This window comes from Pan troglodytes, chromosome 14 (assembly GCF_028858775.2).
Source record: "Pan troglodytes isolate AG18354 chromosome 14, NHGRI_mPanTro3-v2.0_pri, whole genome shotgun sequence".
NCBI classification, from domain to species: domain Eukaryota; kingdom Metazoa; phylum Chordata; class Mammalia; order Primates; family Hominidae; genus Pan; species Pan troglodytes.
Genome location: NC_072412.2, coordinates 27,104,756 through 27,116,979, shown reverse-complemented (window position 1 = coordinate 27,116,979; position 12,224 = coordinate 27,104,756). Strand labels below are relative to the sequence as shown.

Genomic DNA, 12,224 nt, shown 5'->3' with positions numbered 1-12,224 from the left:
TTTCTCATTTCTACAGAAAAGTGAGAGTCTTGACATGTATTAATACATCCAGTGTTATGATTGGTTCTCTTGGGTGGATATTTGTCCGGAATGGGAAACTAAAAAGCGATTCATCAAATGATCATGCCATTTGAAGCTGTTCGGTGGGTAAGTTTCTAGGAGGGCCTGGTATTACTGAGTAAAGCAGTGTGCTCCTTTTGTAAATCTATAGTCAGACAAAATAGACAAGAAACAAGCTCATTACCCCAACTTTTAGTTTATTCCCACCCACCCCCCACCCCCAACACTTCTACCTCAGAGAAACTATTGTCTAGATTTGAGTCTTTGAATGTTTTAGACAGAAAAATGGATGAAATTTGTTCTTTGTTCATGCTCAAATGGGCCCGTTGTCTACAACACGCCTTGGGGAAGCGTTCGGCCTGGTATTCAAGTATCTCCGCGGATCTACCCCAGCCATTAGAGCAGATAGAGCTCAGTCAGCGCCGACCCGCCCCTTCCCCTGCGGCCGGCGCGGACCAGTCGCGTCCACTCCTGGCCGCCGCGGGGCCCGGGCTCCTTGACCGTCCTCCAAGGCCACTCGGAGCGCAGCTTCCCTGAGCCCAGAGCCTCCCCGCGCTCCCAGCGGGCGCCCGGGGGCTCGTGTCCTGCTGCTCTCGCCCAAGGCGGCCGGTCTCGGCCTGCTGCCGGTCCTTGCTGGGTCTGCGCCGCTGCCCGGGATTCCCTGGAGAGATTCGCGGCGTCTCCCGAGAGGTGGCGCGCGGTGAGGGCAGTCGAGGTCCCGGCGCCGCGGCCTCCTGCCGGGTACGAAGCCCTGGGAGCGCCTCTCCGCCGCCGCCCGTCGCCCCGGAAGTCGCGCCCTGAGATTCCGGGCACTTTCTTTTTCTTCTTTGGAATGGTGTGATGTCCGCGGTTGTTTTTGTCCTTATACCTGAAGACGCCACGCTTTTCAAAAGGTGCGCGCAACTACGGCGCGGAGGTGCGGGGAACCTGGGCCGCAAGCGCCGAAGCCACTCGGTGAAGAAGGAGCACTGGCCTTCGACCCGTCGTCGAAGACCTGGGCTGAGCGATGGTGGCACCAGGCCCAAGGGATTTGATTTTCAAAAGGCGGAACCGGAGCGCTGGTGTGTTCGGCCCCTCAAAGCTGCAGCCGCCCGCGGCCTCTGGCGTCTGGCCTGTCTCGCCTGCGCGAGGCCCCCGGCAGGCGGCGCTGCTGCTCCGGCTGAGCGGGCGGGACGGCCGGGACCCTGCGGCCGATCTGAGAGCTGGGACTCGGGGCGGGGAGCGGGAGGCTGAGCAGGGGCAGCCGGAGCCGCCGCAGGAGGGGCTGAGGGGTGCCCCGCGGCCCCTTTCGGCCGCCTCGGTGGCTTTCCGGGCCTCCTGGCCAAGGGCGCTGGGCTGCGGGTGGGTCTCGGGGGGAGTCGCCTCGCATAGCAGGCGCGAGCTAATCTACTCCTTTCCACTCTCCCGGCGGCGCTGTGGCTCTTAAAACCCCCGCTCCTTCTCTTCACAGCCATCAGAAGGCGCGGCCTGCCACCTGGACAAACGCGGTCTCCCCCAGAGCCCGGTTGCGCCCCAAAGCCGGGTTCCATCCCATCTCCGACTAAGACACTTCCTGATTTGCCCCTCGCCAGACTCCAGCAATTTTCTGGGTCCCCGGGAAGCTGATTTCGCCTCTGGGCTTCCATGATTAGTGGCAGCTGGAGTGCTGCTCCCCAACCTGGGCCCACTTTAGGGTGTGTGGGGCAGGGAGGAGGGTGGGATCACTCTTAATCTCGTGTCACAGCTAAATAATTTACTCAAGGTCTTCTCTTCCTGCCAGTTCCCTTCCCTGTTCCACTGCCCTTGACTTCCTGCTTTGTGAAGCCCCGGGGAAAGAAAGGCCAACTCTTAATAAAAGTTAATATTAATAGAGGCCCCATGCTCCGGGCTTCTCCAACACCTCATCTTCCCCTCTCACCTCCACCCACTCCACTCAAGCCCCGTTTCCCGGGGAATTCTTTCAAAACTGGAGATGGGACTTGTACTTTGGGGTATATTCAGGAAACAAGGACGCTTGGGCCACATTGTGTCTAAACCACATCCTCCTCCAGTTCCCATCAGCGCGGAGGGTGGCAAAGGTCGAGCGTGCACACAGTAGCTGCCACACAGAAGCCGCGCTGGTTCCAAAGCAGTCCAGAGATAAGGGCGGGGGCCAGCCAGCAGGTTCTGCAGGAGAAATACCTGCTGGAAAGAAGAGGCCGAGCGACTACCAGAGAGGCGGGGAGCAAAATTTACCAGTGTTCAACAGATACTTTAAAAAAGGCAACAAACCAATATTGTACAAAGAATACGTAACAGTATCAAGGTCACTGTTCCCTGATGTGTGTGCGAATTCGAGCCTACTGACTTTCCCATAGCAAAGTCTAGTTTGGTTTGAGCTAAGGGCTTGGACAAACAATTCCTTCCAAGAAGGTTAAACAACGCAGAAATGTGAAAAGAAAAAAGTAACTTCTCCATCCTTTCAATTCCATCCCTCTATTAACAATGTTAACACTGTTGGATGTCATTTCGACAATTTTTCTGTGCTTACACAAATACGTATTACATTTAAAATCTGTTCTTTCTTTTCTGTCCTTTAAAAAAAACAAAAATGAAGTCACACTTTACTCTGTGACTTGCTTTTATCATTTAATAATATATCATGGATATTTCCCCAGGTCATTACACATAAATCACATCAATTTTTAAAATGTCTATTGCATTATGTAAACAAAGATATAATTTTATCTATTTATTCAATCATTTCTTTTGAATATTTACTATGTTCTAAGTGCTAGGAAAACAGCAGTAATCGTCACCATTAAAAATCCCTATTCTCGGGAAACTTAATTCTAGGGGGAAAAAATTTTAAATCAATTTATTTAACGATTTCCTTACAGATGAACATTTAAGTTGTTGTCATTGTTTTGCTATTACAAACCATATGAAGGTAAACTTTTTACATATACCCTTTTGTAGTTTTGTATATTTAAAGGATAGATTTCTTAAATTTGAAATGGTGGGTCAAAAAAAGTACATTTTAAAACTCTAGTAAAGATAGCCATTGCTTTCCAAAAAACTTTAGCAAGTCACACAATTCACAGTCCCCTTGAGTGAGTTTCCCTTTCTTCATATCCTCTTTTGCCCTAGACATTATCTCTTAAATTTTTGCCAATCTGATGGACAGAAAATGGTAACCAATTTAATTTTTCATTCTGAAATTATTAAGCAGGTTGAGCATATTTCATGTTTATTGGGCATTCGCATTTTGTCTTCGATGATTTTTCTTTTCTAGTAAACAGAACCAAAAGAAATGGAGTGAGTATCCCAGCCTTCATGCTTGATTTTTAAACTTAAATTATTTTATGTAAGCTTTAAAACAACCAGCATTCATTTCTATGAGACAGATTCTAATCTAGGCCTTTCTGACATCAAACACTGTGCTATTTCAAGCATTATTGAGTCTGCTCTCCGAATAATGTAGACTTTGGGCCAGGCGCGGCCGCTCACGCCTGTAATCCCCGCACTTTGGGAGGCTGAGGCAGGAGAATCACTTGATCTCGGGAGGCAGAGGTTGCAGTGAGCTGAGATCACACCACTGTACTCTAGCCTGGGTGACACAGCAAAACTCCATCCAAAAAAAGAAAAAAAAAGAAAGTGCAGACTTTATAAGTATAAAGGTAGAGTGAGAAGTGACAAAGAAAACAGTAGATAGCAATTAAGGACATCATATCTGAAATTTAAAAACAAATAACAGAATGATGAAAAAGTATTTGCTACAAAAATGCCAGAAAATTGCTAACCTATAAAGAATCCAATACAAAATGAGAAGAAAACATAGACTTCTTTTTTTTTTTTGAGACGGAGTCTCGCTCTGTCGCCCAGGCTGGAGTTCAGTGGCATGATCTCAGCTCACTGCAAGCTCTGCCTCCCGGGTTCATGCCATTCTCCTGCCTCAGCCTCCCGAGTAGCTGGGACTACAGGCGCCTGCCCACCATGCCCGCCTAATTTTTTGTATTTTTAGTAGGGGCGGGGTTTCACTGTGTTAGCCAGGATGGTCTCGATCTCCTGACCTCGTGATCCACCCATCTCAGCCTCCCAAAGTGCTGGGATTACAGGTGTGAGCCACCACGCCCGGCCGAAAACATAGACTTCTAAAGAAATATTGGCAAGGCCGGGTGCGGTGGCTTATGCCTGTAATCCCAGCACTTTGGGAGGCCAAGGCAGGTGGATCACAAGGTCAGGAGTTCGAGACCAGTCTGGCCAACATAGTGAAACACAAAAAAGTAGCCGGATGTGGTGGTGTACGCCTGTAATCCCAGCTACTCGGGAGGCTGAGGCAGGAGAATCACATGAACCTGGGAGGTGGAGGTTGTGGTGAGCTGAGATCACGCCATTGCATTCCAACCTGGGAAACAGTGCGAGACTCCGTCTCAAAAAAAAGGGCAAATAATAACCAAAACTAAAAAATCCAGTACTCAGTGCTGGTGAGGATATGATGAAACAGGCACCCCACAGGAATAATAAAATAATACATTAATATGTATTTCTAAATGGCAATCTGGCAATATAGTCACAAGTCATAAACTGCTCACACTCACTAAGTTCCATATGTAGAATCTAGTCTCAGGAAATACTAAAAAAATAGGGAGTTGGAAATAAGTATCCAACATTAAGGTTTTGGATCACAGTGAGATATCATCTCACACTAATCAGAATGGCTATTATTAAAAAGTCAAAAAATAAGAGATAGCGAGGTTGTGGAGTAAAGAGAATGTTTATACACTGCTGGTGGGAATGTTTAGTTCAGTCATTATGGAAAGCAGTTTGGAGATTTTCAAATAACTTAGAACTACCACCTGAATCAGCAATCCCATTACTGGGTATATACCCAGAGGAATATATCATTCCCCCAAAAACACAAATACACACGTATGTTTACTGCAGCACTATTCACAATGGCAAAGACATGGAATCAACCTAGATGTCCATCAATGGTAGACCGGATAAAAGAAATATGGTACATATACACCATGGAATACTACACGGCCATAAAAAAGAATGAAATCATGTACTTTGCAACAACACAGATACAGCCAGAGACCAGGAAAAGAAAACTAAATACTGCATGTTTTCACTTATAAGTGAAGCTAAACATTGAGTACACATGGCTGCAAAGAGTGGAACAATACACATCAGGGCTTACTTGAGGGTGGAGTGTGGGAGAAGGGTGAGGATCAAAAACTACCCACTGGGGCTAGGCTTGGTGGCTCATGCCTATAATCCCAGCACTTTGGGAGGCCGAGGTGGGTGGATCACTTGAGGTCAGGAGTTTGAGACCAGCCTGTCCAACATGGTGAAACCCCATCTCTACTAAAAATACAAAAATTAGTCAGGTAGGGTGGTGCATACTTGTAATCCCAGCTACCCAGGAGGCTGAGGTATGAGAATCACTTGAACAGAGGTTGTGGTGAGCCAAGATCATCACTTTAGCCTGGGCGACAGAGCGAGATCCTGTCTCCAAAACAAAACAGAACCTATCCATTGGGTACTATGCTCACTGCTGCCTGGGTGATGAAATCATTTATACACCAAACCCCAGCAACATGTAATTTACCCATGTAGCAAACCTGAACATGTATCCCTTGAACCTAAAATAAAAGTTAAAAGAAGAAAAAAAAATTAAGGTTTTGGATAACTAACTTATGTTACATTCACTCAATAGAATATTACATAACCATTAAAGTTTCTGTTTTCAGAGTATGTAATGGCATGGGAATGCTTATTTTGGCTCATACATTTAAAAAGGCAAGATACAAAAGAATATATACAGTGTAGTATTTTGCAACTATGCAGTGATAGCAGGCTGAAAAAGGGCACCCCAAAAGATATCCATGTCCTAATTCCTAGAACTTATGAACATTACTTTGTATGAGAAACAAAATAAACAAGCAAGCAAACAAACAAAAAATCAAAATCCAACTCCAAAGAGTCTTTGCAGGTATGATCAAGGATTTTGAGGCCAGGTGTGGTGGCTCACACCTGTTATCTCAGCACTTTGGGAGGCCGAGGAGGGTGGATCGCTTGAACTCAAGAGTTTGAGACCAGCCTGGGCAACACGGTGAAACCCTGTCTCCATAAAAAATACAAAAAATTGCCAGGCATGGTGGTGGGCGCATGTAGTCCCAGCTATTTGGTAGGCTGCAGTGAAAGGATCATTTGAGCCTTGGATGCAGATGTTGTAGTGAGCCGAGATTATGCCATTGCACTCCAGCCTGGGTGACAGAGCAAGACTCTGTCTAGGAAAAAAAAAAAAAAAGGATATGGAGATGGAGAGGTTATCCTGGACTGTTCATGTGGGCCCTAAATGCCATTGCAAATGTCATAATGAGAGAGAAACAGAAGGCCGCTCATGCCTGTAATCCCAGCACTTTGGGAGGCTGAGGTGGGTGGATCGTCTGAGGTCAGGAGTTCCAGACCAGCCTGGCCAACATGGTGAAACCCCATTTCTACTAAAAATACAAAAATTAGCTGGGCATGATGGCTGCATCTATAGTCCCAGCTACTTGGGAGGCTGAGATAGGAGAATCCCTGGAACCCAGGAGGTGGAGGTTTCAGTGAGCCGAGATCATGCCATTGCACTCCTAGTTGGGCAACAAGAGTGAAACTCCATCTCAAAAAACAAACAAACAAACTATATATATATATATATATATATAGAGAGAGAGAGAGAGAGAGAGAGAGAGAGAGAGAGAAAGAAACAGAAGAGATTCCCTCCAGCCTGTCTCATCTTATGCACACACACATACACACACACACAGACAGACATGCACACACACACTACATGAGAAAGCAATGTGAAGAAGGAACAGAGAGAAATTTGTAGATATTGGCTTCGACACAAGTCAATGTCAGCAACCACTAGAAGCTGGAAGAAGCAAGGAAGGGGTATTCCCTAATAGTCTCCAGGGGGGTGTGGCCCGGCTAACACCTTGATTTTGGCCCAGTGATAACAATTTTGGACTTCTGGCCTCCAGAACTGTAAGAGAATAAACTTCTGTTGTGTTAAACCACCAAGTTTGTGATAATTTGTTACAGCAGCCACAGGAAACTAATATAGCAATATTCCTGTTATTACTGTCAAACAACAAATAACTTCAAACTTAATGTCACACAACAACCATCTCATTATGTTCATGGATTCTGTGTGACAAAAATTCAGATAGGGTATGTAAGAATGACTTGTCTCCATGCTACAGCGTCTGGGGCCTCAGTTAGGAAGAATTGAATGGCTGGGGCTGAAATCACCTAGAGGGTTCTTTACTGGTATCTGGGCTAAAACAAAGTTGAAATTTGAGCTTACTTTGGGTTGTTAACCAGAGTTCCTCCTCATTTGGCTTGGGCTTCCATAGGGTTGTGGCTTCTAACATTAGTGGTTCAGCGCTCCGAGAGTCAGTGTTCCCTGTAGGCAGGATGGAAGCTATATGTACTATTCTGACCTAGCTTCAGAAATCACATGGTGTCACTTCCACCACCACTTTCAGTTGATTGAAGAAGTGACAGGCCCTCCCAGGTTTGAGAGGGGGAGACATAAAGCCACCACTCCATGGGAGGAATATCAAAAAATTTGCAGCCGTGTTTCAAACTTCCAGTTTGCCGCATGTGCACAAATTATTTACGTTCTTCCACATCCAAGCTCTTTCCTCCCAAAGTTTCATCTCATTAAAGCACCGGGCTTATGCTCAAGGTACAGGGTCTCATGATATAAATCAGGTCCAGGTGCAGATTAGGCTCCTTCAGTTAAGTTGCTTGAATATGGTCCTCTTGATCTGAAAACGTATGAAATAAGGTTTTCTGCCACTCTTCCCCCAAATAAGCCCAACACAAAGTGATATAGGTATAGGATAATGTGTATAAATACCCTTGTTCTAAAGTGTGGAAAATGGAAACAAGTAACAATCATTGGTTTATGTTAATTCTGAAACCTATCTGAGCATATGTTGCCCATGTATTGGTTAGGGCCCAGTCCTGCTTGTTGCAAAGTACTCTCTGGAAATTTTTCCTCTGCTTTGTAGGTCTTTATTCCCATTTTCTGAGTTATCCTTTCTTCTCCATAAAAAGTAGCCTGTGTGTGGCTGGACATGGTGGCTTACACCTGTAATCCCAGAACTTTGGGAGGCCGAGGCAGGTGGATCATGAGGTCAGGATTTCAAGGCCAGCCTGGCCAAGATGGTGAAACCCCATCTCTACTAAAAATACAAAAATTAGCCGGGCATGGTGGCGGGTGCCTGTAATCCCAGCTACTCAGGAGGCTGAGGCAGAGAATTGCTTGAACCTGGGAGGCGGACATTGCAGTGAGCTGAGATTGTGCCACTGCACTCCAGCCTGGGTGACACAGCAAGACTCCATCTCAAAACAAACAAACAAACAAACAAACAAAAAGTAGCCTGCGCAGTTTCAGACTGCTTTCTGACTAGAAGTCTGGGGAGCCTTATTTTATTTTGTACTATCTGTTCCTTTTGAACAAAGCTAATATAATTCCTTTAACATCTTTGTGGGTTTCTTATGTATCAGTTTATAAACTCCATGCCATTAGATAAGGCTACACCCACAAATCTCTTTGTGATAAGCTCTTCTCTACCTTGAGCTCCCCATGAAGCTGTAGTGCAACAATGCCTGCAAGATTTTCAGAAGCCCTACTGTTAGACAGAGGCTGTTTGAAAGGCTTCCGTAGAATCCTTAGGAGGCCTTTTGTCTACTTGAAAGAGTCTACAAAGGACCACCTTATACCTTTCTTAGATCTCAACAAGGAGCTTTAAAGTCATATGTTTGTCTTCATTTTTATTCTGAGAACACATTTTCTTGACTGTGTCCTAGATTTGATCTTCCCTAGAGGTCTTTTCTTGACTTGAGAATCTCCTGCTGGATAAATTCAGCTGAAAGCCCTCTATGTGTCCTCTTAATTTGACTTGAAAGCTGATCATCATATTTTTTTATTTCATCTTCATCATTTCAGATTTTACACAGGCAGCTATAAGAAGCTGGTGGCACCTTTAGTACCCTGCCCAGAAATCTCCTTGGCTGGACTACTTGAGCTTATTAAGTACGCTTCCTGTTTTCTGTATTATCTCAGATGACAGTGTTGCCAAATTTTCTGCCAATATATAATAAACATTTTATTTTCTCCAGCTTCAAATACTATTTTTCTCACTTTATTCAAATACTCACCATCAGCTTACCCCAATGCCTATCTGGCTTCTTCCTGCCACTCAGTCCTCAAACTACATGTTTTAGTATTGGCTAATTAAATATGGTAGTCATGTTTTAGGTGTTTAAGCAGTACCTTATTTCCAGGCACCAAACTCTGTTCCTACTATCCATTATTATTTAACAAACCACCTCAAATCACAACTATTTTAACACCTTCATGGCTTAAAATGACAAGGTTTATTCTCTTACAGTTCTGGAGGCCAGGAGTCTAAAATCAAGGTGTTGGCAGGGCTGGTTCCTTCTGGAGGTTTCTGGGAGAGAATCCATTTCCTTGCCTTGCACTTTCCAACATTTTTTTTTTTTTTAACAGTGAACCATATTTCAATTTATTGACATTGTCAATTTATGAACAAGACAGGATTTTTTTTCCCCATGAAATGAGATCCTTTTCAATCTGCCATAACATGTGCCCACACATCTTCACCTTGGAAATGCAGCATTTCAAGCTTTAGTCAGGGTAGATTATTCCTTCTTTACTTTCACAATTTTTACGCTGCTGCCAGAAGTCTTCTTGGCATTTGCTTTGAATTCTGTCTTCAGTGCATCTCTCACTACTTTTGCACAGATCTGGGAGTATCGGATGTAGCTGAGTCCAGCCTGTCTCCAGTAGGCCACCATGCTGTAGCGAAAGCGGAGCACGTCGGGCCAAATCGCCAAGACGCTGGCAATGTCCTTTTTTTCCTTTTTTTTAGACGGAGTTTTACTCTTGTTGCCCAGGCTAGAGTGCAGTGATGTGATCTTGGCTCACTGCACCCTCCACCTCCTGGGTTCAAGCAATTCTCTTGCCTCAGTCTCCCAAGTAGCTGGGATTACAGACATGTGCCACCACACCCAGATAATTTTTTTTGTATTTTTAGAAGAGACAGGGTTTCACCATGTTGGCCTGGCTAGTCTTGAACTTCTGACCTCAGGTGATCCACCCACCTCGGCCTCCCAAAGTGCTGGGATTATAAGCGTGAGCCACCACGCCCGGCCACCCTTTCCAACTTCTAAAGGCTGCCTGCACACCCTGGCTCATGGCCTTCCCTCCCATCCATCACCGCAGTTTCTTGCTCCCATCGTCATCACATAGCCACATTCTGGGGTCAAATCTCCCTGTGTCATTTTAAGCCACGGCATTTGTGGTAATTTGACAGCAGCAATTCAAAAGGAACACAGGGATTAGGTGTGGGTGCCTTCTTTGTGCTCTTTCTTGCTTCTGCATCTCTGCCCCAGGTGTTCTCTGGGCCTGGAACTCCCTCTCCCAGCCACCTTCCTCCAGGCTGCCTACTGCATGAGAAACTCTGCTAAGACTCACTGAATCCTTCAGGCTTGATTTTTCCTTCCTCTGCATTCCTTGAGAGGAATAAACCTGTGTTATATCACTTGTCTTGCTGTGTTATAATTTATCTTTTCTACCTGTCTAATTTTTACTTTTGATGAGAGACTTCTTGGGGGCTGGGATCCTATATTTTGCCTCTTTCTATCCCCCACCAAGCATGAGCACAGTGCTTGGTAAATAATAAGCAGCTCACACAAGTTAATGGAGTGAAAGCAAACAGAAAACCACAATAAGGAATCACACCATATAAAGAATCCCTTAACAACGGCCACTTGCTCTGCAGTACCTGGTATTCTTCAGCCTGGTTCTGATGGTGTCCACACTCCACGCCCCAGGAAAACTCCCACTCCTTTCCCAGTCAGTCTGACCTTGAATGGTGAGGTCTGAGGGCCTGAAGGATCTGAAGTCAGACAGCCTTCCCAAGCCCTGTGCAGTTTGACCTCATGCCTTTATTTCTGGTTGCTGAGTCTCTATAGGTCAGCCAATGATTAATGAGGTGAAGAAGGGTTCACAGACTTCTAAGAGCCAGACCTACGTGTAACTTGATACACTTGTTGCACTTTCTGCAGAAAAAGTGTCAACAATGTAGTCGATGTTCTTTTAAATAATGGTTATTTTTCTCAATATAAATATTCAAATAGTAAAAAAAATCATCTGTAATCCCTCTACTCAAAGTTAATCATTGGTAATATTTACAAAGTTTGTTTTTTATTTATTTATTTATTTTTGAGACGGAGTCTCACTCTGTCGCCCAGGCTGGAGTGCAGTAGCGCGATCTTTGCTCACTGCAAGCTCCGCCTCCCAGGTTCACGCCATTCTCCTGTCTCAGACTCCCAAGTAGCTGGGACTACAGGCGCCCACCACCGTGCATGGCTAATTTTTTGTATTTTTTAGTAGAGACGGGGTTTCACCGTGTTTGCCTGGATGGTCTCGATCTCCTGACCTCGTGATCCACCCACCTCGGCCTCCCAAAGTGCTGGGATTACAGGCGTGAGACACCACGCCAGGCCACAAAGTTTATTTTTAATTTTAAAATCAATACATTCCCATTGTGAAAAATACAAACAATGCAGCACATAAAGTAAAATAAAAGGAACAGCCAGTTGGACTCCCCAGAGTTCACTACTACTATTAATGCTTGGTTGTAGCTTTGTCTAGTCTTTTTTTTTTTTTTAAACTATAAGCAACTGTTTGAAAAAGCACAAAATCTCAACAATAGGAATGGAAACAAATAAAAAACATTCCACTAACCCTAGCAAGATCAACTAATTTCTTTTTTAAAAAAATCCTAGTGTTTTGTTTATGAGTGGCTAAATGGATTGTGTGGGAGATATGCTTAGCAAGGGGAACACACCCTATAATTACACAAATCCTGTCATAGATTTAGTACAGAGCAGACAGGGATAACTGTAGTGATGAGGACTCAGCACTTTATCAGCATTGTGTGGTTATTTACATAATGCCTGTATTTTGTAAATGGCAAAACTAATACAGCTGAAAATGAGATTGTAACAGCCTTTACAAGTTAATTGCTGGCCTAAGTAAAGAACACTGGACTCTCGAGTTCCTATTTCTGGTCTCTATTCCACTTTTTCTCATCACTGAGGATTGAGAG

General features: G+C 44.8%; 1 protein-coding gene and 1 long non-coding RNA gene across 2 annotated transcripts; one reads left to right on the top strand and one right to left on the bottom strand.

Annotated features, from left to right (window-relative positions):
• The first annotated feature begins 571 nt into the window (after positions 1 to 571).
• On the top strand, positions 572 to 3,343 carry LOC134808116 (uncharacterized). The gene is made up of 2 exons (XR_010150408.1): positions 572 to 953; positions 1,511 to 3,343. It is a non-coding gene; the product is annotated as an uncharacterized LOC134808116 (long non-coding RNA).
• Positions 3,344 to 9,579: 6,236 nt separating this feature from the next.
• LOC735962 (ATP synthase subunit epsilon-like protein, mitochondrial) lies at positions 9,580 to 9,976 on the bottom strand. The gene has a single exon (XM_001136200.7). The coding sequence runs from the start codon at positions 9,904 to 9,906 to the stop codon at positions 9,751 to 9,753; it is 156 nt and encodes a 51-aa protein (XP_001136200.1). The 5' UTR covers positions 9,907 to 9,976; the 3' UTR covers positions 9,580 to 9,750.
• Positions 9,977 to 12,224: the final 2,248 nt, after the last annotated feature.